Below are 25,254 nucleotides of genomic sequence, written 5' to 3' on the forward strand. Positions count from 1 at the left end.
TCTACAGAAAATGTCCTATAATATCACAATATAAAGCAACTCTGTGATGTCTAATTTAGAGACGATAACAGAGATTCGATTCCAGTAGCTGAACTTGTGCCAAGTACCAGAGCGATTATAAAATATTATTATCGTTAACGGATGGATGTGATATGGCTGCTGCATGATCTGGCTCTGGTTGTAAAACATGAGTACAATCAGAGAATGAAGTCAGTCTTAACTGAAAAAGATAAATCTGGGAATGAATAATACCGCAGGCCTAATGCTAGTGCTAGTGCTAATGCTAATGCTAATATATTTCCAGCCTGTGAGCTAATCTGCTTTACATCAGGGTAAAATACTGTAAAATATTGACACTTATATGTCGCCGGCTCTGGCTAGCGTTACTAGCTAGCATCACACTGTTGCCGTTTGCGTGTGCAGCGTAAATGAGCGATCACAGGTTACGTTTATGTTTTCATGGATTCATAGAGTGAACGATACCGGTGCACAGACCAATCCCACATTTTAGTCTTGTCTGACACTGGTGTCCGTGTCGGTAGTTAGTAGTTCATCGATAATCAGTGCCATTCATGCCCTCAAGATAATAATTTGATTTGAAATAACTTAATTTTCTTGCTACATTTTGATTGTTACGGTTTTGAACTGGATCCAGTGATTTATGTATTAATTTGAAGTAATGTTTTATCAAAACTTCCCCCCCAACCCCACTGGGCTCTGTTTATGTACCAGGAAGCATTAACAGCGTTCATATCCAGTAGAGTGAGGAGGCAAAGGCCCAAAGCGTTGATGTATGTATGTAAAAAAAGACTTAACATGTCAGTGTGTTTGTGTCAACAGTCCGCCACCGTTTGTACCTTCTTCAGGTAAAAGTCCGGCTGAGTCGTCCTTCAAAAGTTTGCATAATATTGTTCTTTTATTGATTTTGTCCAGGGGACCGATGGTGCCGAAGGTTCATTGTCTTTTGCTGTATGTTTTCACTACATTTCTACCAGGCAACTGTTCTTCTACAAATACAAAAAAAGTACAAAAAGATGCACTTCTGTTCCAGGGGAAGTTTTTCTCTGAGTGCATCTCTAAAAGGTATCGGTGGTCTTTTCATGTCAGACCTGTCTCAATGCATACATCCAACCCTGCGTGAACGGTAGATGGAAGCTGTGATCAATTGTTCGGAGAGGAAAAACTCCAATGCAATGAAAGGGGAAAGTAAAGGGTCAATACCCGAGGTATAGGAACCAGCACCCTCCGACTCCAGTCTGTCCACCTGAGTGCTAAGTGTCAGTTACAGGAACACAGTATCATCCACGCTGTCCGCTAAAACGTCCTACGACTCACTTTTCTCCCCCGACTTCTCGTTGATTGTGGCGGCTTGGCTCTGCGGGTCTTGCAGGCTAGCGGCCATGGGGCTCGGGGTGTAATTAAATGGCGTGATGCGGGCGGCCTTGCTTGGGGATCCTTGGCGGAAATGGACGATTCCACCCACGTGGCTGTCCGACGTTCCCGTAGAGACGGTGCTGTGGCTCCTCAGGGAGCCGTCTGAATCCCCGTCCTGGAAGTTGCCCACCGAGGTGGCGCTGATCTTTCTGAGTAGCGCCAATCGTGCCACTTCCTCTGAGGCCGCCGGGGCTGTTTCGACTGAAGGGGAGGTGCTCGAGTTGGTCTTGTTGGAAAAATCTTCTGTCTGGACGGTGGCGTCACTTGTCTTGCGAGACGCGAGTACAATGGTTGGCAGTTTCCCTGGAAGAGCTGGTGGCTTTGGCTTTTCCCCGTCAGGAGAAGGCACCAGAGGTAATGCATTGGCTGGCAGAGTGCTTTTCAAGATCTGAGGTACATCTTCATCCCTAATCCTCCTCCAGGTGACTCTGTCGTTTAGCCGAGATGCAGATCTCTGCCCCTTCTTCTTGGTGTCGTCCTCGCTCTTTGCTCTTCCACTGGAATCAGATGATGAAGAGCGGAGGGAAGAGCGGCTGGTCACTCGGCTCAGTATGTTAATGCTCGGCGATGAGGCGTGGCGTTTAAAGTTCTCCTTCTCTTGTTGCTGTCTGGCTCCAGACGCTCGGCCCGGCCCGTTTTGCTTAGCGACCCTGCAGGGGCTTTCGGAGCTCGTTCTCCTGCCGGGGCGTCTCGCTGCCAGGTCCCTCTCACTGGAGGTGGCCCTGGAGAAGGTTGCGGTCTGCCTGTGAAGGCCACGGTCTGGCCTCTGGACTTCCTGTGCTGGTGCCGGACTCTTTACTTGCACCCTCCTCTGGGTCTGAACAGCCACCTTCAGCTCCTGACAGCGTGATGAGCAAAGGAAGACAGCGGATGCTCCGGGAACCGCTCTACGAGGAGATCCACTCTGAGATCCACTCTGAGATCCACTCTGAGATCCAGGTGTGTTGCGTGCGGAGCCATCACGTCTCATCACAGTCTTTGACTCCTTAATGAAAGTCAGCTGTCGCAAGAATCCATTGCGATCAGACTCGCCGCCACTTGAATGAACAGAAGTCATCCTGACCAGTTCAAACCGGTTGGAGGGTAACACCCTTTTCCCGTTGACCTGACTGGTTTGTCTGCCGGTCGTTTGGTTGGTTACCAGAGGTGACAGCGGTCTGGGTCTCACTGAAGTTTGCATAAAAGGGATTCGTACAGGCGACTTCTGAGTTTTTGGTGGTGGGGACTTTTCGTTTTGATTCACAACAGGAGAGCGTCCCTTTCTTTCAGGGGGACTACTGGCTGGTGTGGCGTTCTTCTTCTGGATGGGTTTGTTTGTCTGAGTCGGCGACGTTATCTTCCTCTGCGACTGTCTGGATGGTGTAGAACTCTGCGACGATCCAGAGGATGAACTCTTTGGTATCCTTGGAGGCGGAGTAGAGCTCCTCTTTGGCAAAGAGAGTTCAGTGTCCTGGGGGTGGCCTAACCGGTGAAGGCTCTTTGATCTGTGCTGAGCAAGGTTCGGGTTCTTTGGGGCGTCTGTTTTAGTTGGTACTTTCCTTGGAGGAGGTCTTTGTGATGGAGCGGTCTCTTTTTTCGGTGTGTAGATCACCGTCCTGCCCCTGAAAACCACCGGCAAGTTTGGAACTGGTTTGCGCTGAGCGAAGTCTAGAGGTTTATTTGCTTTTTTGTCTTTAGCAAACTTCCTTTCTTTGGGTGTAAAGCTGGAGGTGGACATGAACGACAGGACCGATTCTGTCTCCTCAGAGGATGGCTCTTGAGACTTTGATGCCTGCAGTCCAGTGACAACACAGTTAGCACCTTCCTGTATGGCTCTCCATTCAACACTGTTGAGGTCTGAATCTTTATCCCACGCCGTATCATCACTATCCATCTCCTCATCTATGTTCCACCCATCGAAGGCCTTCTGCTTTTGCTTTTGATTGTTTTCTGCCTTCTTCTTCCTGGCAGCAAGCTTCCTCCTCTGCTTGGGCATCGCAGATGTGATGCATTTCTGGAGGAGGTCGTCTTCTGAATCCATGCTGACGGAGCTCGGCGAGCTCGGCTCTTCGTATTGGCTGTGAATGGTCATAGGCTTTGCTTGTTGCACCATATTTAGTGTTTTATTGTGTCTGTTTTTGTACCATATCTGCTGGGCTTTCGATTTGTGATCCTCAAACTCGGCGTCACTCAGTGAACTAAGAGAGGAGCTGAGCGAGTAACATGCCATGGTTTCGTCCTTCATCAGGTTCTGTTTTATCCTGTTAAACCCTCTGGATTTTCCTTGGGAATAATCGATCCTGCCGATGTTCGTCATGCTCCGGGAGAGAGTGTTCTTGCTTGCTTCCCTGATCTGTTTCCTACTTGATCGTTTCATTGGTTCATCTTTTTCATTTTCGTCATCGTAGAAGCCGTTGCAGTCCTCTGAAGATCGTGTCAGTTGTCGATAGATTGTGTTTCCTTTCTGTGAGCCCACGTTAAGGTTGGCCTCTTTGTTTTGCTTTATGACGGGCAGCTCCAGTCTCCTAACTGGGCCTTGCCTCTTCTTTTGCTGGTTAGGAGACTGATCACGATTTCTTTGGCTCGCCACTCTGTCGGCCACCTCTTTGCTCTGCATCAGCACCCTCTGAGTAGGAATCACGTGTTTGGTCGTTCGGTTCATTTGGATCTCAGGTGGGTAGTTCATCCTGTTGGGTTTGTGGAAGTGTGAGAATATTCGCAAGTCTTCGATCCTCTTTGCCTCATCATCCAGCAGATCCTGTTTGTTCATACCTTTAGCTGTGCAGTCTTTAGCCCCCCTCTCCTTCACCGGATACTGGAGCGTTTCGTCACTTAGCGATGTTGTGCTGGAGAAGTTCACAGGTGTACCTTCTGCAGAATCAGTGAAGGATGAGTCATCAAGTTTTAAGTCCTTTTGTGGGATGACAATTCTCCTCCCAGGACAGATTTGGGTTTTGCCATTTGGGAGCATCATGTACACTGGAAGATGTATCGGCTTTCGGATCTGGGAATTGAGAATATGAGGAGGGATGGTGGTCATCAGGGCCGGTCTCACTTTTCTGAACTTGGAGGGCATTGCTGAGTTGATGCATTCCTTTAAGATCTCTATGTCGTCGTCTGAGTTGCCCTCACTGTACCGCTCGCCGTGGTCGAGCCCTTGCTCATCCTCATCAGGGAAAGGAAGGTTCTTATCATTTTGCTGGAGTAGGGGGGTCAATTTCAGCTCCACGTCTTTCTGTATGTAGTGTTCGTGAAGAGGTAAAGCACTTAAGCTTGAAGCACAAGAGAAGTTCTCAGTGGGCTTTTCCACAGTGAAGTAGATCATGGTGTCCAGGTCAGGAGGAAGGTTAAACCTCTCCTTGGAGTCTGCGATCTCCATGAACTTTCGCAGGCTGCTTTCCCACTGGCCCGCTGTTCCTGTGGTTTGTGTTTCTGGTCCGTTCGATTCAACACAACATGGAGTTTTACTGCGACTAGGAGGCATGGTTTGCCCCGGGCTGTCGGGAAGATCACTAGGGCTTATTGTTCCATCAATCATCTCACTGCATGGATCACTCTGGATGGAGCTGGCAATGGAGGGGGACTCGAAGCTGCCCAGTGAACTGACCGAGCTACAGCGGCTCATGACCAGAGGCGTCTCGTGGATGTAGTTCTCAGATGAACTGGAGGGAGATCTGTCTTCAAGTATGGCCGGTGAAGCTCCTCTAAGGAACACCTTTTCCCTTTTAGCAGGACAGGGGATCTCGATGGGATTGGTCTCCTTGCTGGGGAAGGTTTTTGAGTCCGTCATCAGCAGTTGGCTATCGCTCAGGTCCTCCAAGGTTTCATCCTCTTCGGCTCTCTTCACCACGCCCTCATCCTCCACTTCAATTATTTCCAAAGAGGCGTCGCTCTCCAGCTCATTTTCACTTTGTCCATCCAGAGCTCCGTCGCCAGACGAGAGGGAGGACAGCGAACTGCAGCGGGAGAAGCAAATCGGGGTGTTCTCCACAGAGTATTTCTGGACCGTCTCCATCGTCCCGATGGTCGGGCTTCTGGTGGATGTCATTGGAGAAAACTTTGTAATACTCCCCCCAGTCATCACAGTAGGTACCCATGCTTGCCTCCTCATAGCCTGGGCAGCCTGGACGTTGATGGCCGTCTTTGCAACCCCAAATTTGGCCACACTCTGAATGAGCGGGACCTGTTGATAGGAAGGAGACAGTTTAATTGAAGCCATGCTGACGTCTGAGGAGACTTTAGTGGACACACTGACAGGTGTTTGTGCAGGTTGATCCTGGTTCTTGTCTGTATCTGTGAGCTCCACAGCTTTCACGTCTTTGTTGTCCACGGAGTCTCTCTCAGGAATATCTTGCTGGTTAGTCTCATTCAGGACACAAGATCCTCCGTTAAGGTAATCTTGGTGAGCCACCTTGAGATCAAGCTGGTTGGGTCGTTGTTGCATCATTAGAGCTCTCGGAGCAGGTCGCATCTGGTCTTTGCTGCCGCAGTAGCCGTCACTGGTGCTTCCACTGTTGAGGCTGTCTGTTGATACGCTAGTGTGGGTAGTTTTAAGGCGCAAGAGAGCGTGGGCTCGACTGAGGCGTTCCCTGTGGGCCAAACTGCTCGTATCGGAGAGACGACAGGGGGAACATGACTTCGCTCGAGCTTCATTGAGTTCATCCAGTCCGTAAGGCCAGTCCGCCAGGTGGTCCTCAGAGCTGAGGCTAAAACTGTCCTCCGAGGACGTGTGCATGGTGATGTCCTCCACTAACCTGTCTATCTTCGCTACCGTGTTGGTGATCTTCTTAGCTAGCTTCTCTGCAGCAGCAGATACCACGTCATCAGGAGGTGCATGTCTCTTCTCGACCACTTGAGGAGGGTCTACGTCTCTCTCAGGTTCACCGTCCCTCTTGCGTGGCTGGTTTTGCTGGAAGTTAGAGTTGGTAAGGAACATGGACAGCATAGAGAAGCTCCCAGTGTCCAGACTGCTGGAGATATTTGGGGCCTCATCATCGTCAAAACATCCAGAATCAGATGCGTAATCCTTCGCCAGACTCTCAATGTGCCGTAGTGGCTTGTTGAAGGTCAGGTGCTTGGGGCTCTGTTTCTCAAGGGTATCAAAAGTCTCCGCAAGGTGTTTGGCATCCAGCTCTGCCTCCAGAGCCTTCTGTTTCCTCATGTAGAGCGAGGGCATGCAGGAGCCAGGGGATACGACCGCAGCGTCCTTATATTTCAGAGGTCGATTAGTGAGGAGGTTCCTTAAAGCTGCGGCGCTGCCCATGGCGATCATCTTGTGCTTGGAGTGGATAAGGTTGCGCAGCATGCTGACTGCCCCGAGGTCCCACAGCAGCTCCTGGTCTTTTGGACTTCGAGCAGAAAGGTTCCAGAGAGTCCCGCAGGCGTTGCTCACTATGGTCAGGCTGTGGGAGCGCAGGTGCTGCAGCAGAGTGTGGAGGCAGTTGTGGTCCCTGAGGATTTGCCTGTGAAAAAACAAAACAAATGACATTTTGATGCAGATGCTATTTGCAAGCGTAGTTACACCGTGATGCAGCTGTGTGTGCGGGCTGATTAGTAGATTCTGCTCTGCATTGTTTAGTGTTTTTAACTGAATAGAATCACATTAAATACTGTCTCTGTTCTCTTTTCTATGAACTGACTTAAAACTGAAGAGAAAAACGGTAGGAAAACATGTAGAAGCGTCATGTGTTCTGTGAAATGATCGGTAATCATTTATCTGTAATAAATGTGCTGAAACATAAAAACTTAAATTCAATTCATTGCACTCTCACGTCAATGTGATAATTCATGTTGTAGTTTGGGCAAACATGATCTGCTACTGAAGACCATCAGACGTGCCAGAAGGCTCCAGAAAAAGCTAACAAGTGGCCCTTGAGTTTTGTCAAACTATTTCCGGTGTTAAGAATGAAAACTCCTGCCACAAAATGACCTCTTTCCCGACGTGACGGTGAGTGTTTGAGTGTCTGAGACCCACCTGTAGTCCTCTCGCGTGGCCACTAGACTCGACACGTTTCGAAGGATTCCTCCGCCGCTCTCGATGATGGCGAGCGAGTTGGTCTGACAGCGGTACGTCAGCGTGCTGACCAAGAAGCCCAGAGCTCCATCCACCGAGCAGATGGCCACCTTGTTGTCAATGCTGTGAGCCGACAGGTTCCACAGAGCGCTCAGGAGACTCTTCAAGGTCGACTCCTGGAAAACCAGCAAAACAGGAAGAGGATTCATTCGGGCTCATCACAAACAGAAGACAAAATAATCAAAGGCTAACTTCTGTATTTTCAAACCTGCAACCTATTTTGGGTCTCTTCAAAGACACCAGACTCAAACAGACCCAAGTAATTTTACCTCAGAACACACTGGAGTTGCTGGTTTACTGCTGTCTCTATCAGTTAGTTTGTCTGTGTGTAAAATAGAGCTTGTTTGATCCACTGACAGGCTCAGAGTGTTATTCTAAGTGTGTGACAGCATCATGGAAAGGATCCCTACAGAGAGAGACCTGGAAGATCCTTTTGGTTTAACCACAAACAGCACACACACCAGACTACATTCACTAAAACAGGGATTTTACCTTGTTGCTGTTTCAACTACGGCTATTTACACCCAGGTGTATATTGGAAAGAAGATATTTAGGGCTTAATGTACCTGCCTTTTATATTGGTATTTGACTTATGTTAGCCCAAACCATAAACTTCTCCTAAACCAAACCAACCTGCCACTGAAAATAAACTGAAAATAGATGAATGTAAATTATAGTTGGTCTCACACAGGATTTGATCCTTGTACTCCTGTGAGTGAACTTTTCAACCATCACACTCACATAAATCAAAATGGGAATTTAAGTCGTTCTTGGTAAAGCAGCCATCTGCTGCACCAGGGTGCAAATTAAAGTTAAGGCGGACGTTTCTACAGCAGAGCACTAACAGTGATTATGTAACTCTTAAAATGCTCCAAACAGGATAGGATTATATCCATGAAAACCTCTCGAGCACGAGGATGCTGTGAACTCTTTGTGTGATCGGTGTGTTTGCGGTACCTTGGTGGCCTGCAGGGCGCAGGTCATCAACGCAGACACGCAGCCGATGTCTCGGAGGACTCTCTTGCTGCTGATGTCGGCCCTCCAGGACAGGTTCCTCAGGATGCTGGAGACCACCTGGTGGAGCTCCTCGCTGTCTGAGGCCAGCTGGGCCACCAGGGCCTGCAGGCAGCTCTTCTTGGAGCACAGGGTGGCCTGGAGCAGGACCGGGACCAGGACCAGGACCAGATCAAACACACACACAGGACCGAATGAGTCTAAACTCACGCCTCGGAGAGTAACATGCTAATGTGACAACACGCCAACATTTACACCGTTGTTATAAAAAGTTCTGATAATTACACCAAGGTCATTAGGATTTTAATGCTAATGCTACAGCTAACAGCATGGTAGCCTTAGACCACTGAGGCTAACACTATGCTAATGCTAACACCAAGGCTAACAGCATGCTAATGCCAACAAACCAACATTTACGCTATGCTATAAACAGAGTTATTAACAATTAATACTAACAACATGCTAATGCTAATTCCAAGGCTAACAGGGATGTTATTGGAGCAGAATAAATAAGAACTTTAAAACAAGAATACTCATTTAAAAGTAGTACTATAGTACTTGTGTAATTGTACTAGTTATTTTGGAGGACTGTTAAACCGGCTCCGTACCTTGTTGACGACGTCTCCGAAGGTCAGGTTGGTCACGGCCATCCCTGCGTAGCGACGCAGCGCCATGTTGATGGGGTCGTTCTGCAGGCCGTACATGTCGTGGTCCAGGTGGATCAGGTCGGCGACCACCTGCAGACCACCTGGAGGACAAAAGAAACACGACGCTCAGCGAAACGTGTCACTGACGGCGGGAAGAACCAAAGACTGGAAGGTGTTTGACGAACCCAGTTCATTCATGGCGCGGCGGTACTCCTCTTCAAAGGAGAGCTTCATGATGGCACACATGGCCTGACAGATCTGAGGGTCCACGGGTTCAGGGATGTCTGCAGAGAACGGAGAACAGAACCGAAAGTGAGGTCTGAGCGAATGTTCTTCAAAGAGAAATCTACTGAGTGAGAGAACGATCTTTAGAACCATCTTTATGTGCTAAAAGGTTCCACCTGTCAGTCTGGAGGAACCAAAACCGCCGCTGAGGGAAATAACTGATGAGTCCTTCAGGTCCAGAGGGAACTTTGCTCATCAGTGGTTTGGTTCTATCGGTAACCAACTGGCTGCTTTGGTTCCCTCAGGTTCTTAGGGAACCTGGCTCACTACTGGTTTTAGTTCCTTCAAGTTTAAAGACAACTCACCATTGGTTTTGGTTCCACAAGGGTCAGAGGGAAATATACTCCACTGTGTTTTAGTTCCTTAAAGTTCCTTCATTTTCTTACAGAACCTGACCCACTGGTGGTTTTGGTTCTACCAGGTTTAGAGGGAACTTTCTGGCTCACATTTAGTAGGAACATAACTTCATGTTTATAGGGAATGTGACCTAATAGTGGTTTTGGTTTCATCAGGTTTAGAGGGAACCTGACTCACCGGTGGTTTTGGTTCCTCCGGGTGAGGGTGTCCCGGCGTGGCTCTCGATCCAGTCCCAGCCGCTGTCACAGTAGGTGCGGATCTGCTCCAGCATGTGCAGCACCCTCATCTCCCGGCGGGCCTGGCCTTCATCCTGCTGCGAGTAGATGATGTTGTGGAGGGCGGCGCTGGCTCTCGATTTGGCCTCTCGGCTGCAGCCCGTCGTTGCACCACCTGCCGCCGGCTCCCCAGGTGCACCGGCGCCACCTGGAGCTTCGTGCAGGATCTGGACCAGCAGGGGGACGCAGCCAGACTTCCTCATGGCGATGCAGCTGTCCTGAGAGCTGGACAGAGCCAGCAGAGTCCGAGACATCTCCTCCTTATCTCTGTTAGCGAGCATGGAGAGCAGCCAGAAGACCATCTCCACCTGTGAGGAGGAGGAGGAGGAGGAGGAGGAAGAGGAAGAGGAGGTCAAAACTGTTCTATCTGTTCTACAACACTAATCTGTATGTATCCTGGTGGACCAGGGAATGATTCTGTTCTGTGAGGTAAAATAGATGTTTTTGTTAATGGAGTCTGGTGCATCTTCATTCAGATCTTCAGTTTGTCCTCCATCACTCACATTAAAGGCATGTTAGTAAGGGAGAGTATAACTCTGGTGTTTCTAACCCTCTGTGTCCACATCCTGGTGTCTGAGTGACTGGTAGGTAGTAAAAGTGTTGGAACTGGTCCAGTAGATCACCTCAGCCAGCAGAGATGGTGTATTGCTCTTTTCAGACACACCAGACTCCACTGACAAAAACTGTATTTTTTCTTTGTAGAACATGAAAGTTGCTGCTGTACTGCTGCCTCACTCAGTTAGTCTGTTTGTGTCATTGTGTGACTTTGGTGTTTTAAAGGGTTTGTTCAGATCCAACACAATATTCATGTAACACACAGTAACACAGACAAACTCCCTGATGGAGGCAGCAGCAGAGCAGCAGCTCCTGTGTCCTGTTCTCTAAAATCCCTGTTTTAGTGAATGTAGTCTGGTGTGTGTGCAGAGAGCGATATAATGGCTGTTTGTGGTTAAACCAGTATTAATGCTGAATTAGCACTACTATTAATGATTTATTAACACCTGTATTAATGCCTGGATTTATCCTTTATAAGCCCTTTATTAAAACTGTATTGACCCTCTGTGGTGCATTCAGGTGTCACCTTGCTGCCTCCGTCTGCAGCGTCTGTTCCTGCTGCAGCAGCTGATGATGTGTTGTTCTCCGGTTCTCCAGCAGGAGGCTTCTCAGCTCCAGACAGCTGCAGAGGAGGAGGAGGAGGAGGAACATGAGGACATTCTCTGTCACTGTAATATCTTGTGATCTGTCGATGATTTCTGGATTTATTTTGTCTGGTACTAGATTCACCTGTACTGTGACCGTCACCTGTGTGTACTGCACCCCAGCACTCTGTAGTACTGCTGTCTTTCTGTATTCTGGCTAATTTCCTGTCTGCTGCCTCTTTAAAGTCACATTTCACCCAAAAATTAATCCTGACAGATTTAGAGACAAAAAACAAAAACTGTAAAACGTTCAGTTTGCTGCTAATCCACACACACACACACACACACACACACACACACACACACACACACACACACTCCTCTTCATCTGCAGACATGCACATCACACCCCGAGGCGTTGCCATGGTGACGGGATGGTTAAAAGGGGGATGAAAGCTCTGAATACGACTCTCTGAGGAATTCAGTCCGAATCCAAATGAAGTGTGTGTGTATGTGAGAGTGTGTGTGTGAGTGTGTGTGTGTGAGTGTGAGTGTGTATTTTCGTCCTCCTTAACAAAGGAAACCTGAGTATTTTGCTTCCTCTGTGTGTGTGTGTGTGTGTGTGTGGCTCTGATCCAAACCTCCATTAAACAACCGGCTGCTCACATGACGACAAAATGGACGCCGGCGAGACGATAAAACGAACAAACACATCGAGAGGAAACAGCCAGAGAGAAAGGAAGTCTACTGTAGTACATCTACTACATCTACTGCAGTACATCTACTACATCTACTGCAGTACATCTACTGTAGTACATCCACTGCAGTACTAGTACCAATCTGAAGTACTTGTACTTCGCTCTCCTTCTCCACCAAACCTCAGAGGAAATATTGTCATTTTTACGGCTCTTCATTGATCTTCAGACTCTGATTTTTATAAAAGATAGTTATTAATCCATCACTCAATCAATTAGTCAATCAATAAGGGGACTGACAGAAAATTAATGGTTTGAATAGTTCAAAACTTACTGTGTACTAGTAGTACTTTACTGTAGGAACACAGTACTTTACTGTGTACTAGTAGTACTTTACTGTAGGAACTCAGTACTTTACTGTAGGAACACAGTACTTTACTGTGTACTAGTAGTACTTTACTGTAGGAACACAGTACTTTACTGTGTACTAGTAGTACTTTACTGTAGGAACTCAGTATTTTACTGTAGGAACACAGTACTTTACTGTGTACTAGTAGTATTTTACTGTAGGAACACAGTACTTTACTGGTTCTCAGTCCAGGTCAAATGATCTGTGGGTCTGTTTCGAACCAGAACCAAGACCAAAAGCAGAACCAGAACCAGAACCAGGGTCCGGTCTCAGCCGTGCCTAAGGGGGTCTGGTAACGAGGTGAAGACTAGGACTGCCCCCCCCCCCCAGTCTGCCTCCTTGTTATTCTCGGGGTGAAGCCGAGCAGAGAAAAGACGAGCCGACTCGCTGCGTGCCAACCCTGCAGCCTGGCAACAGCCAATCACAGCGCAGCTCTGAGACGGCAGGAAGGACGGGCTTTTCTCCATAGCAACGACAGAGGAGGAGGAGGAGGAAGAAGAGGAGGAAGAGGAGGAGGTCCTTAATCTGATTATTGATCACTGACTGATTCACTGATTGGTCATGAAATCAAAGAAAAGACACATCTTCACACCTGAGAGACAGTTTTAGTTCTATTTAATTATATTTAGTCCCATAGAATCACATCAGCACTTTATTATATTATATTATATTATATTATATTATATTATTATATTATATCATATCATATCATATCATATATTATTATATTATATCATATCATATCATATCATATCATATCATATCATATTATATTATATCATATCATATCATATCATATATTATATTATATTATGGTGCTCCTCCTGGTTCAATTGTCATCCTAATGTATAATTGTCATCATTATTATTATTATTAGGGTCTAATTAAACTTCCTGCCTTCCTGAATTCTTGGGATAATTTAACTAATTTGTGAATGAATGTTTTTTATGTTGTATAAAGCGATTTACACTTTTTGTGTTATGAAAAATATAATTTAGTTTATTTTAGACTCATTTTAAAAGTAAATGTGTTCATCAATAAAATCATTTGAAATGTAAAAGTTGTTTTCATGCTTCATTCAGTTTTGTGGGTCAAAGGTCGCCCACTGAGTTCAGCCTGCTGAATAATTAATGAGCACAGCTGAGATCGTTTATTATTCATGAGGGCTGGCCCCGCCCCTCCACCTTCCTCTGGCCAATCAGCTTGAAGGAAACCCTTCACCCCATTTGAACTGTTCCTCATTTTATTTCACAGATCTGTTCAAACCAATAAGCCGTCCCACATCAACTAACGCTCATTTAACCACAGAAGAAGACAACAGCTCATGAATATTTAAATGTCACAGCGTGTCAGAATATTATTTAGGCAGCTTTAACCAACACGTGTTAATCAATCGGTCGTTAAACTCTAAATAATCTTCAGCATCCCTCTGACAAATATGTAGGCAAAATAACTTCAGCTAAAGATTGAGATCAGTTTAAGTGGACGCTGTAATTAGAATATTTTCACTGCTTTACATTCTTCTGTCAGCTCTTCCTGACGGGGAACTGACGCCGTTATATCCATCAAAGTCACCAGACTCCATTGACAAAAATGACAATTTTACCTCACAGAACACAGGGGTAGCTGGTCTAGCTGCTGCTACGGTTGGTCAATTTGTTTGTGTTATTGTGTAACTTTGGCATTTTAAAGTATTAGTTCTGATCCAAACTAATGTGTTAAAACACCAAAGTCAAAGCAGCTGGACCAGCAGCTCCTCTACTCTGTGAAGTAAAATGAATGTTTTTATCAATGGAGTCTGGTAGCCTTGAAAGTGTAGAGTGGTATAACATCAGAAAGGCCTGTCTGATGCATGTAAGGTTGTGAAAACATTCTAGATATATTATCCACTTGAACTGCTGTTGAGGTTTTTAGGTGGGCCTTTTTTAGGAGGCTAAATCAGGTTTTCCTGCCCCCCCCCATCCACAGCAGTACATACACTGACCTCAGACAAGCTTTAATCTGACAGAGAACAAAACACTGCTGTCACTTTTTGTAGGAAGCTTTGAGTATGAAACAGTAAGAATGGCTAAAGAAAACACTGAAGTCCAACTTTACTCTTAGTTCTACCTTTGACCCTGAAATGTAAACTACCGGCTCACAGATGTGATGAGCGGCTTGAACACTCACTCTGGAGGATTTCCCCTCGACCTTCCTTAAAGAAACGAGTCAAACGGCTGCAAACTTCAGCCACTGAAATATGGAGACAAACTGGTCGGACCAGAAACATGTTCAGCCAAACTAAAGAATGTCGACCGTCCTTTTCACACAGAGGAAGATGGAGATTAAAGGCGCAGCTCTGAGCCTGCAGACGTCTTTTAGTCACTCTGTCGAGCTTTCAGAGGACACAAACGTGGAGCCCGAGGCAGCTGTGAGTAGCACCGACTGATCTGTGTGAACGACTGAAACTGAATCAACCGAAACCAGATTAATCTGAAACAAGCCTGAGCGTGACAGTGAGAGCTGAGAGGCAAACGTACAGGATGTATTTTATCTAAAAAGTTTATTCAGCAAAATATCTGCTCTCAAAGCCTAAAACAGACGAAGCTGTGACCTGGTTTATCTTCATCTTATTCATCAAATTTAAAGGGTAACTCTGGTGTCTTGGATCCCAGCTAATCCTGTAAAACACCAAATTCCCACAATAGCATAAACAAACTCACCAATTCCTGCAGCCAATGTAAAACAAGCCATGTAAAATTAGTGTTTTTGTCAATGGAGTCTGGTGGCTAAGAACGGTATAATGTCTGTTCTGGTTTAACGAAAAGTAAATTGTGTCAGACTCGGGCTCAGAGTGTTATTCTAAGTGTGTGACAGCATCATGGAAAGGATCCCTACAGAGAGAGACCTGGAAGATCCTTTTGGTTTAACCACAAACAGCACACACACCAGACTACATTCACTAAAACAGGGATTTTAGAGAACAGGACACAGGAGCTGCTGCTCTGCTGCTGCTTTGATCAGTTAGTTTGATTGTGTCATTGTGTGTGACACAAATGCTGTGTTTGATCTGAACTAATCCTTTATAACACAATAGTCACAGCGAGCGAGCCGATCAGCGCAGCGAAAGGGTCAGCAAGTCCTGTGTTTTGCAAGGTAAAATTACAGCTTTTGTTAATGGAGTCTGGTGGTTTCTGGTTAAACAAACAGGACTTTACAGGTGATTTCTGCAGTGATTCTTTTGTTACTGTTGTTCACAAATGAAAAAGGAAATTTTTTTATATTTGTCAAAGTGCAAATACTACGTGCTACTAATCCTGTTCACTTCCACATTTTTCTGGTCATATAGGCACCGTCTGAAGTCTCAATTCACTGTGACGAAAAGGACTCAGAGAACCTGAAGTAAAGACCTTCAAAACACGACTTTACAACAAGAAAGTTTCACAGAAGAAAAGACAGACAGATAGAAAATGAGTGTTACTGCAGAGCATTCGCTGGAAAAACACCAGACAGAACCTGAAGTTCGTCTCCAAGAGGACGAATTTGACCCAGAAGGTCAAAAGGATAAAAACGTGAGGACGAAAGACCTTCTTAAGGTAAGTCAGAGGGACAGAAGGACCAGAAGCCCGCTGAGACTTTTCAGGGAGGAAGTGTTGAAAGTGTTCAGGGACAAAGACACAAGGACGGAGCATGAGAACCGTCCTACTGCCAGCAGCACGCTAAACCTCCTGAAGGAGGACTTCAACCAGTTTAGAGAAGATCTAACCAGCGTCTTCAGCATCAGCTCGTCCAAGGACAAAGAGACGAAGGCTGTGGAAAAGACCATCAACCGCCTGAGCTTTCTTAAAGAGGACTTGACTCTTCTGAGAGGCGACCTCTCAAGCGTCTTACGAATCGGTCTTTCAAAGGACAGAGATGCTGCGAGGGAAGAACCGTCCAACAGCTTCAAGATGAAAGCTGGCAGGGCTGATGAACCCTTCAAGAGTCTGTTCAGACGAGACCACAGGGCGTCTCAGCAGGCAGAGAGCAGTCAGGGAGTTAAAAAGGACGAGGAGCAAACGTACGACGAGGAGCAGAACGAAGAGACCGACGACAACAACGTGACAGACGGGATGAAGGAACTGGATCACCTTGAAGTAGATCTAACTAACACAACACAAGAAAGTGAGATAATTCCTACATCACGGGCAGGTAAGCTCCGACATTTTCACAGTAAAACTAAGCCTCTATGGAGAAACCACAGCTACAGTTCGGTTAGGTCGGCCCATATAACACTGTGTAATAACTCCACAGAAGAGCAGAGATGTGTGGTGTCAGCAGAAGATGAGAGGAGAGAAGAAGAAGTAAAAGAAGAAGTAGAAGAAGAAAAAAAGACTCATCCCTTGGATTCTTCGTCTTCTGGGTTCAGTCTCTTAACTCTGAGAGACCCAAAGTGAGTTGAACCAAAGGGTTGGAAACACCTTGTTGACAGTAAAACCTGAAATGTTATTCGTCATGTTGAGCTGAATGATGTTGTGTTTATCTCTGCTCTTGCAGGACTCAGCCCGGAGGAGACTTGTGGTCAGTCAAAAACTGTAAGCTCACATTGATTTGATATCTTTTTACTTCATGTATCAAGATTTCTCCAACGTGTCGTCCTCTGTGTCTAAAATGAACTTTACAGTATCATCTGCATAGAGGTTTAACTCTGACCGAGTATTAACATGGTGGGAATGTTACATGAAAACTGGATCATCATTACTGATATTGATCACAGCGTCACTGCCTTGTTATTATTATCTAATCAAAATTATCTAATAATCCAGTTCTGTGCCGTTCTGAGCCCCTTCAGCCCAAACATCTCAAAAGACCTGCCTTGAAACTTAAATAAGCTCTATTTAAATATAATTTGCCATCTTGGGATAATGTTAATTATTTGTTGGTATGATTATAATTGGGTTAAATCTTTGTTAGAAGCTACAACTTTTTGTTTCCTTAGAAAACTGGATCTAATTTTCTATTATTCAGTCTTTTATACGGAAAAGCTGCAACTACCAACTTTCAACCCCAAAGACACCACGGCGCCCGAACGCAGCAGATTTACAGTTTTTATAGGATAAATGACTTAAATATCAACATTAATATCTGAGTGAACTAATCTTGCTCGTCATTTCATCCCTCAGTCGCCTGCTATTTGACCTTTGACCCCAACACCGCCAACTCAGAGCTCCAGCTGACCGACTGCAACAGGAAGGCGATACGAGTGTGGTCGGACCATCGAGCCTCGGACCACCCGGAGCGCTTCGAGCGCTGCCCTCAGGTCCTGTGTCGGGAGGGGCTGCTGGACTCTGTGTACTGGGAGGTGGCGTGGAGCGGTGGCGCCGACATCGGCGTCACCTACAACAGCATCTCCAGACACGGAGACACGGCGAGCTGCCTGCTGGGACACAACGAGCGTTCCTGGACTCTGGAGTGCTCGGAGGGAAGCTACACGCCGTGCCACGATAACAAGAGGTTCAGGTCGTCTGCACCCCGACCCTTCACCCACAGAGTCGGGGTGCACCTGGACTGGTCAGCAGGATCTCTGTCCTTCTACTGCATCTCTCAGGATGCCATGGTCCACCTTCACACCTTCACCTCCACCTTCACCGAGCCGCTGTACCCGGGTTTCTGGGTCTGGGCCTATGACGGCTCAGTGTCGCTGTGTCAGGTCGAGTTGGACTGGGAACGACTGCTGCAGTGACCCGACGACGGCAGGTTTAGTCCCAGACTGGACTGGAGGGTTTAAACTCTGACAGAAGAGCTTCAGTTAAACTGGATGGTGACGCACAGCAAATAAGCGGCGATAGCTTCCTGACCAATCAGAGGTCAGCTCTGTCAGGACGGCCCACAGGTTCGTATGGATCCTGTCAGAAAGCCGCCCCCCTCTGAGGAAGGTTCTGTCCGAGGTTTCTTCCAGTTAAAGGGGAGTTTTTCCTTTCCATTATATAAATAACGACTGAAGTTCAAAGGTTAAAGGAGAACTAAGGTTTTTTTACCCCTGTCTGTCCACATCCTGGTGTCTGGATGACTGGTAGGTAGTAAAAGTGTTGGAACTGGAACTTGTTATTCTGAGTGTGTGACAGCATCATGGAAAGGATCCCTACAGAGAGAGACCTGGAAGATCCTTTTGGTTTAACCACAAACAGCACACACACCAGACTACATTCACAAAAACAGCAATTTTAGCTCACAGTTTCTGGTCTAAAGTTGCCTCAATCTGTCACTGTATTTGTGTTATTGTGTGACTTTGGTGTTTTAAAGGGTCAGTTTGGATCAAACACAAAATGTTTATGTAATACACAACAACAGAAACAAATGAACCGATCGAGGCAGCAGTAGACCATCTCCTGTGTTCTGTGAGGTAAAATTATTATTTTTGTCAATGGAGTCTGGTGTCTTTGAATAAAGTGATATAGAGGTGATCTACTGGACCAATCCCAACACTTCTAGTACCTACCAGTCATTTAGACATCAGAGTATGTAGTTACTTCTGAAACAAAAGTCTGACTGATATTTACCGTCTGCTGTTCTCTCTGTGCTGATGCACTCAGACAGTATGTGATGTGTGTGTGTGTTATTCCATATGTCTGACCTGTAACTGGCTCTCCTGACTCCCTCGGGCCTCCTGCAGCTCTTTCTCCAGCTGCTCCAGACGTGCAACATGCATCTGCAACACACACACACACACACACACACACACACACACACACACACACACACACACAGAGTTCAGACATGTCCAGATGTTCTCTGTTTCCACCAACCAGCTGTCTCTGCTGCATCCCGTCAACAAGTCAACAATATAATTAAAACAAATGAAGATACAGTTATTTCATTTGGATTTCTGATCTGTTGTTAACATAATTGTGTGGTCGGACTAATTTAATGTCTGCTGCGGCTGAAGGGGTGATTGAGCGTCCAATCAGCAGCCTCGGTCTCACCTGCGTCCTCTGAACCATCTCGTCGTTGGTGCCGAAGCGTTCCTCCATCACAGACCGGACCTGCTGCGCCTCGAACTCCAACTGCTGCCGGATCAGATCCATCTGCAGAGAGAACTACAGCACACACACACACACACACACACACACACACAAACACAGAGGTTGAGTAACTAAAGCAATCTGAAATTGGTCCAGCTTCAAACACACCAGACTACATTGACAAAAACAGGAATGTTTCCTCTCAGAACACAGGAGCTGCTGGTTACTGCTGTCAGTTAGTTTGTCTGTGTTGTTGTTTGTTACGCAAGTATTGCATTGAATCTGAACTCTTTAAACACAAAAGTCACTCAGTAACACAAACAAACTACCTGATGGAGGCAACAGCAGAGCAGCAGCTCCTGTGTCCTGTTCTCTAAAATCCCTGTTTTAGTGAATGTAGTCTGGTGTGTGTGCTGTTTGTGGTTAAACCAAAAGGATCTTCCAGGTCTCTCTCTGTAGGGACTCTTAGTTTAGTTACCCCTTAGAGTCTAAATGTGCCTGATAAAATGCATCATGATTCACTATTTAACAAAAGTAAAATAAAATATCATAAAATAATCTACACATGTTGGAGAAACCTACAGTACATTCCTCTTCTTCAATATGACATGATGATTAACTGAAGGAAAACAACCAAACCTAAGGGCAACTTCACAGTGTGTGTGTGTGTGTGTGTGTGTGTGTGTGTGTGTGTGTGTGTGTGTGTGTGAGTGTGTGAGTGTGTGAGTGTGTGTGTGCGCTCACCGTTTCGATGCGAGGCAGCTGAGCCAGTCTCTGCGACAGCGCCTCCAGCTGGCTGAAGTACCAGCAGCGCTCCCTCTCCTCGCGGTCGATCTCCCCCAGCAGGAGGTTCCTGCAGACGGCACACAGGCAGAAAGTGCCAAATCACTTTTCACACTCTGTTTGCTATTAAAACAAAAGCTGTAAAAAGTCCTTCAAACTGTCAGAACGCCGTGTTTTACAGCATATTATGCTAAACACAGTGTATGACGTCGTAAAACAGCACTTGTGGCGCTGATTAACATTAAAATGTCATAAAAACCTGCCAAAACCACCGCTGATGGTTTACAAGAACTTGCTGACTGTTAAAAAACAGAGGAAAGAGCTCGTTACTCTGAGAAATTGTGTTTTATAGCGTGTGAAGCAGCTTCAAAACATTACATGCTGTAAAAAACGGCGTCCTGACAGTTTGAACATAATTTTTCTGTGACAGCCTTCATTTTACCTCACAGAACACAGGGCTTTGTGTGAGTGGGCTTTAGTCTGGACTCAGACTAATCCTTTAAAGTCACACAAACACCACCAGACTCCATTGACAAAAACAGTGATTTTAGCTCAGAGAACACAGGAGCTGCTGGTCTGCTGCTGCCTCCATCAGTTAGTTAGCTTGTGTTATTGTGTGTAACACAGATGTTGTGTTGGATCTGAATTAACTCTTTAAAACACCAAAGTCACACAACAACACAAACACACTAACCGATGGAGGCAGCAGCAGAGCAGCAGCTCCTGTGTCCTGTTCTCTAAAATCCCTGTTTTAGTGAATGTAGTCTGGTGTGTGTGCAGAGAGCGATAGAATGGCTGTTTGTGGTCAGAGGAGTCTGGTGGCTTTGAGGAGACCAAATATCCTCGCCGTCACCGTTAGAACTAGAGGGCGAGCTGACCTCTCCTTGTACAGCTCCTCCAGGTGGTGGTCGCTCAAGCGTCCGTCCGCCCCGCTGATCACGGCCGTTTTGGGCGGGGCTCCGTCCAGGAAGTGATGCGGCAACATGACGGCTGTGTCCCCCCCGGACACCGCGCTCAGACGAGATGACGCTCTGAGCGGACTCCTGGCCCTGCTCCCCACTGCCGCCGAGGAGGAGGAGGAGCAGGACGAATGAGGCAGGGCCAGACGGTCGTCCAGATCCACCCCTCCAACCCCCGCCAGCCCCGTCCCTCCCAGGCTGTCGGTCAGCAGCCTCAGGTTGTGAGGTTGGTGCTTGAGTTCGTAGTAGTTGGTGAGGTCCATGTGGAGCTCTGAGGGAGGAGGAGGATCAATAATCAGTCGTTAATCCATCAGTGGACTCATCCATTCACCCGCCAGCCAGAGAGAGAGAGAGAAGACAGAAAGACGCTCAGACTGATGAGTGTTCTCAGCTGGCTAGCACGTTAGCAGTTAGCCTGTCAGATTCACAACTTTATACGAATATTAGCCGTGGGGTTCCTCAGGGATCCACCATGGGACCTTTATGTGCAACTGTTGGTTCAACACTGCTTCAAAGCCACCAGACTCCATCCACAAAAACAGTCATGTTACTTAGCAGAACACAGGAGCTGCTGGTCAGTGTGTTTGTGTTATTGTGTGTTACACTGATATTCTTTTAAAACACCAAAGTCACACAATAACACAAAAACACTACCTGACGGAGGCAGCAGCAGACCAGCAGCTCCTGTGTCCTGGGAGCTAAAATCCCTGTTTTTGTGAATGGAGTCTGGTGTGCTTGAAGAGAGCGTTTTTTTACTATTTGTGACCTCATGTTGTTTGTGGTGAAGCCAAAGAAATGTTCCACATTGTGGACAATAACATTTCTCAGATGAAGCTACAGAGCCACACACACACACACACACACACACACACACACACACACAGTTCACTGAGCTCCAGCCCAGACGAACTAATTGACATGAATGATTAATTACTGGTTTAACTGGACCGAGTTATAACGAGGCAGAGCCAGCTGCAGCCAATCAAGTTAGCTGATTGACTCGATTCATCCCAGTGTGAATAATGATCGGTCCCAGCGGAGGCTCTGAGCCTCGGCAGGGACGGACTTTAAAGGGATATTACAACTGACACCAGCTCCTCTGAGTCTGGACACAACAGAGGAGAAGAGGATTTAAATGTCCAACTGGAGTTTTTCTGACCTTTGAGTTGGTGCAGAACGTCGCTTCTCCCGGATGAGGCCAGTGTTCCCGCCTCCTGCTCCAGTTTACTCTGCAGCTGCTTCAGCACTTCCTGCATCAGAAGAGGAGCAACAACGAGGCGTTTACGGACAGGAAGCCTCCAGGCACCAGAACCAGGTCCAGTAGATCACCTCAGTGTGTGACAGCATCATGGAAAGGATCCCTACAGAGAGAGACCTGGAAGATCCTTCTGGTTTAACCACAAACAGCCGTTATATCGCTCTCTGCACACACACCAGACTACATTCACTAAAACAGGGATTTTAGAGAACAGGACACAGGAGCTGCTGCTCTGCTGCTGCCTCCATCAGTCAGTGTGTTCGTGTTACTGAGTGACTCTGGTGTTAGTTTAGTTAGGGTTAGTTTGGATGTGAACCGATCCCTTTAAACACCAAAGTCACACAATAACACAAATAAACAGATTGAGGCAGCAGTAGACCAGCAACTGTTCTCTAAAATCCCTGTTTTAGTGAATGTAGTCTGGTGTGTGTGCTGTTTGTGGTTAAACCAAAGGGATCTTCCAGGTCTCTCTCTGTAGGGATCCTTTCTACTGGACCAGTTCCAACACTTTTAGTACCAACCAGTCATTCAGACACCAGGATGTGTACAAATAGAACCCAAGTTTAAAAACACCAGAATTACCCTTTAAAGCTTTTCTGTGTAAAGACAGGACTCAGATTTAAACCTCCTCCTTCCTGCTGCTCTGCCTGTTACAGTTTCAGTGATAATTAAACCCGACGGTGATCACAGCTCACCGGATCAGAGCAGATCGGCCGACATCAAGCATCAAGCAAAACAGGAGGAAGAACTCCAGTAAAACAGGCAGCAGATCAGGTTTCAGAGGTTATTCCTTCATGTCCTCCTGCAGACTCACCTGCTGCAGGTGGAACACGTCCAGCTGCTGCTAGCGTTAGCGTTAGCGTCCTCGCTCATCTTTCCTGTGTGCAGAGTGTCCTGATTCTGATAAAACCAGCTGAGCTCAGGCTGATAATCCAGCTGCTGTCAGCATCTGGACACGTGAGTGTGTGTGTGTGTGTGTGTGTGTGTGTGTGTGTGTGTGTGTGTGTGTGTGCAGCTGACAGGATTTATGGCTTTGGGTCTTAGCCTGATTTCACAGCTTTCTCTCAGTGTGTTTGTTGGTTATTTTCATATGAATGTCGTAGATTTGAGACTGAAACATGTTTTCATTTTTCCACAGTGACACAAATCACTTGAACACTTTTCATGCACAAAAAGAAATCATGAAGTTCATGTTTATATTTTAACAGCACAATGAGAACAGAGGTTCTTCAACGAGAAACTACAAAATTAAAAAAATTGGTTGGTGGTGCTGACGGTGCTGATGGTGCTGATGGTGTTGATGGTGTTGATGGTGTTGATGGTGGTGTTGATGGTGGTGCTGATGGTGCTGATGGTGGTGTTGATGGTGGTGTTGATGGTGTTGATGGTGTTGATGGTGGTGTTGATGGTGTTGATGGTGTTGATGGTGGTGTTGATGGTGCTGATGGTGGTGTTGATGGTGGTGTTGATGGTGTTTGGTGCATCCAGACTGACCTTCATGCCGGAGGTCTCGGTCTCCAGTTTGGACAGGTGGTTGGAGTTGTCCTCCAGCTCCCTCCTCAGGTGGGAGTTCTCCTTGCGGAGCGCCTCCACCTGGTGGGCCAGCTGGTCGTAGGAAGCCACGGCGTTGGCCATCTTCACAGCCTGGAGCGCCCCCTGCAGGAGGCGGAGGAGGAAGAGGAGGGTGGTGACTTTACATTCCAGCGAACACAGTGTGCTTCATCACTCTCACCTTTTACATGAGTACACTTATCTAACAGGTTTTTTACATGAAGTTTGGTGAAGATGCAAATAAGACTCCAACATCAACAAATAAACAAGAATTTTAGAACCAGAGCTCCATAAAACTGAAGCGAAGAATCAACGATGAGAATAAAACCACAAACTGAGCAGGAGCTCTGTCGTACGTGTGGATGAACTTCAGCCAGTCTGAAAACTCCTCCCACCAAATCCCATTCAGATTTCAGCCGTTTTAGAGAACCAACGCTTTTGGTGTTTCATTCACCCTAAAACAGCCTTTTGTGTTTCTGCCTGGTTTGTTTTCCTCATTGTTCACATTCAGAAGGAAACAAGATGTCCTCCTCCTCCTCCTCCTCCTCCTCTAACCATGTGTCACTTCAGTTTGAGTTTGATGTTGCTGCTCTGCTCAGTTCACTGACCGTCGCTCTGTTAGATAACATGTTATCTAAGTTTCTCCTGCGGCTGTTTCCAGCCTCCATCAGCTGATCCTGAATCTGTCTGATCACAGGTCGGCGTTTCCACTCGTCACTCTGGTTTCTGTTTGTCCGCCAACGACAGACTGAACAGTTTAAACTGCACTTCTTCTATTAATGCGTTTATTTAACCTTTTAACGACCATTGACGTCAGATTCTAGACAAACGTGTTGCTCGTTCTGTAATTAGCAGCCAATAGTTGGACATAATGACATTATTGATATGTAGATTATGTTTTTTATCAATATTAACGAGGAAACTTTGAATTGGACGTGAACTTATTTGTTCTACTACAATAATTAAAGCATGATGAGGGTTTTTACACCTTAAAGGAATAGTTCAGATCATTTGAAGTGTGGCTGTCTGAGCTCCTCCTCCATGGTCAGTGTGTTACTACAGAAGATGGAGGTCAGCACAGACGCTAAGCAACGTACTGCTGTGGACGGGAGGGGGGGGGGGCATCCAAAAACATCAACATCAGTGGACACTGTATTTAGAATATCTTCACTGATTTAACTTGCTGTCAGGAAGCTTTTTTTGGACGGGGAACTGAAGATGCATCGCTCTCTTCAAATCCACCAGACTGCATTGAAAAAAACTGCAATTTTACCTCACAGAGCACAGGAGGTGCTGGTCTAGTTGCTGTGACTCTGGTGTTTTAATACATCAGTTTGGATCCAAACTAAACCTTTAAAAACACCGAACTCAACAAAATAACACCAACAAACTAACTGATGGAGGCAGCAGCAGACC

The 25,254-nt window shown here is 46.4% G+C and overlaps 1 protein-coding gene across 1 annotated transcript; it reads right to left on the reverse strand.

Moving 5' to 3' along the window:
• Nucleotides 1–1,324: 1,324 nt before the first annotated feature.
• On the reverse strand, nucleotides 1,325–23,922 carry apc2 (APC regulator of WNT signaling pathway 2). The gene is made up of 13 exons (XM_070831608.1): nucleotides 23,782–23,922; nucleotides 22,189–22,279; nucleotides 20,949–21,300; nucleotides 20,032–20,140; nucleotides 19,249–19,362; nucleotides 18,900–18,974; nucleotides 11,146–11,241; nucleotides 9,967–10,372; nucleotides 9,333–9,431; nucleotides 9,109–9,248; nucleotides 8,444–8,638; nucleotides 7,388–7,602; nucleotides 1,325–6,875 (listed from the first exon to the last, which is right to left on the reverse strand). Exons 1-13 carry the CDS (start codon nucleotides 23,920–23,922, stop codon nucleotides 1,325–1,327), a joined length of 7,584 nt encoding a protein of 2,527 aa, XP_070687709.1.
• Between the last annotated feature and the right edge of the window lie 1,332 nt (nucleotides 23,923–25,254).

The sequence above is a fragment of the Pempheris klunzingeri genome, chromosome 6 (assembly GCF_042242105.1).
Source record: "Pempheris klunzingeri isolate RE-2024b chromosome 6, fPemKlu1.hap1, whole genome shotgun sequence".
In the NCBI taxonomy this organism is placed as follows: domain Eukaryota; kingdom Metazoa; phylum Chordata; class Actinopteri; order Acropomatiformes; family Pempheridae; genus Pempheris; species Pempheris klunzingeri.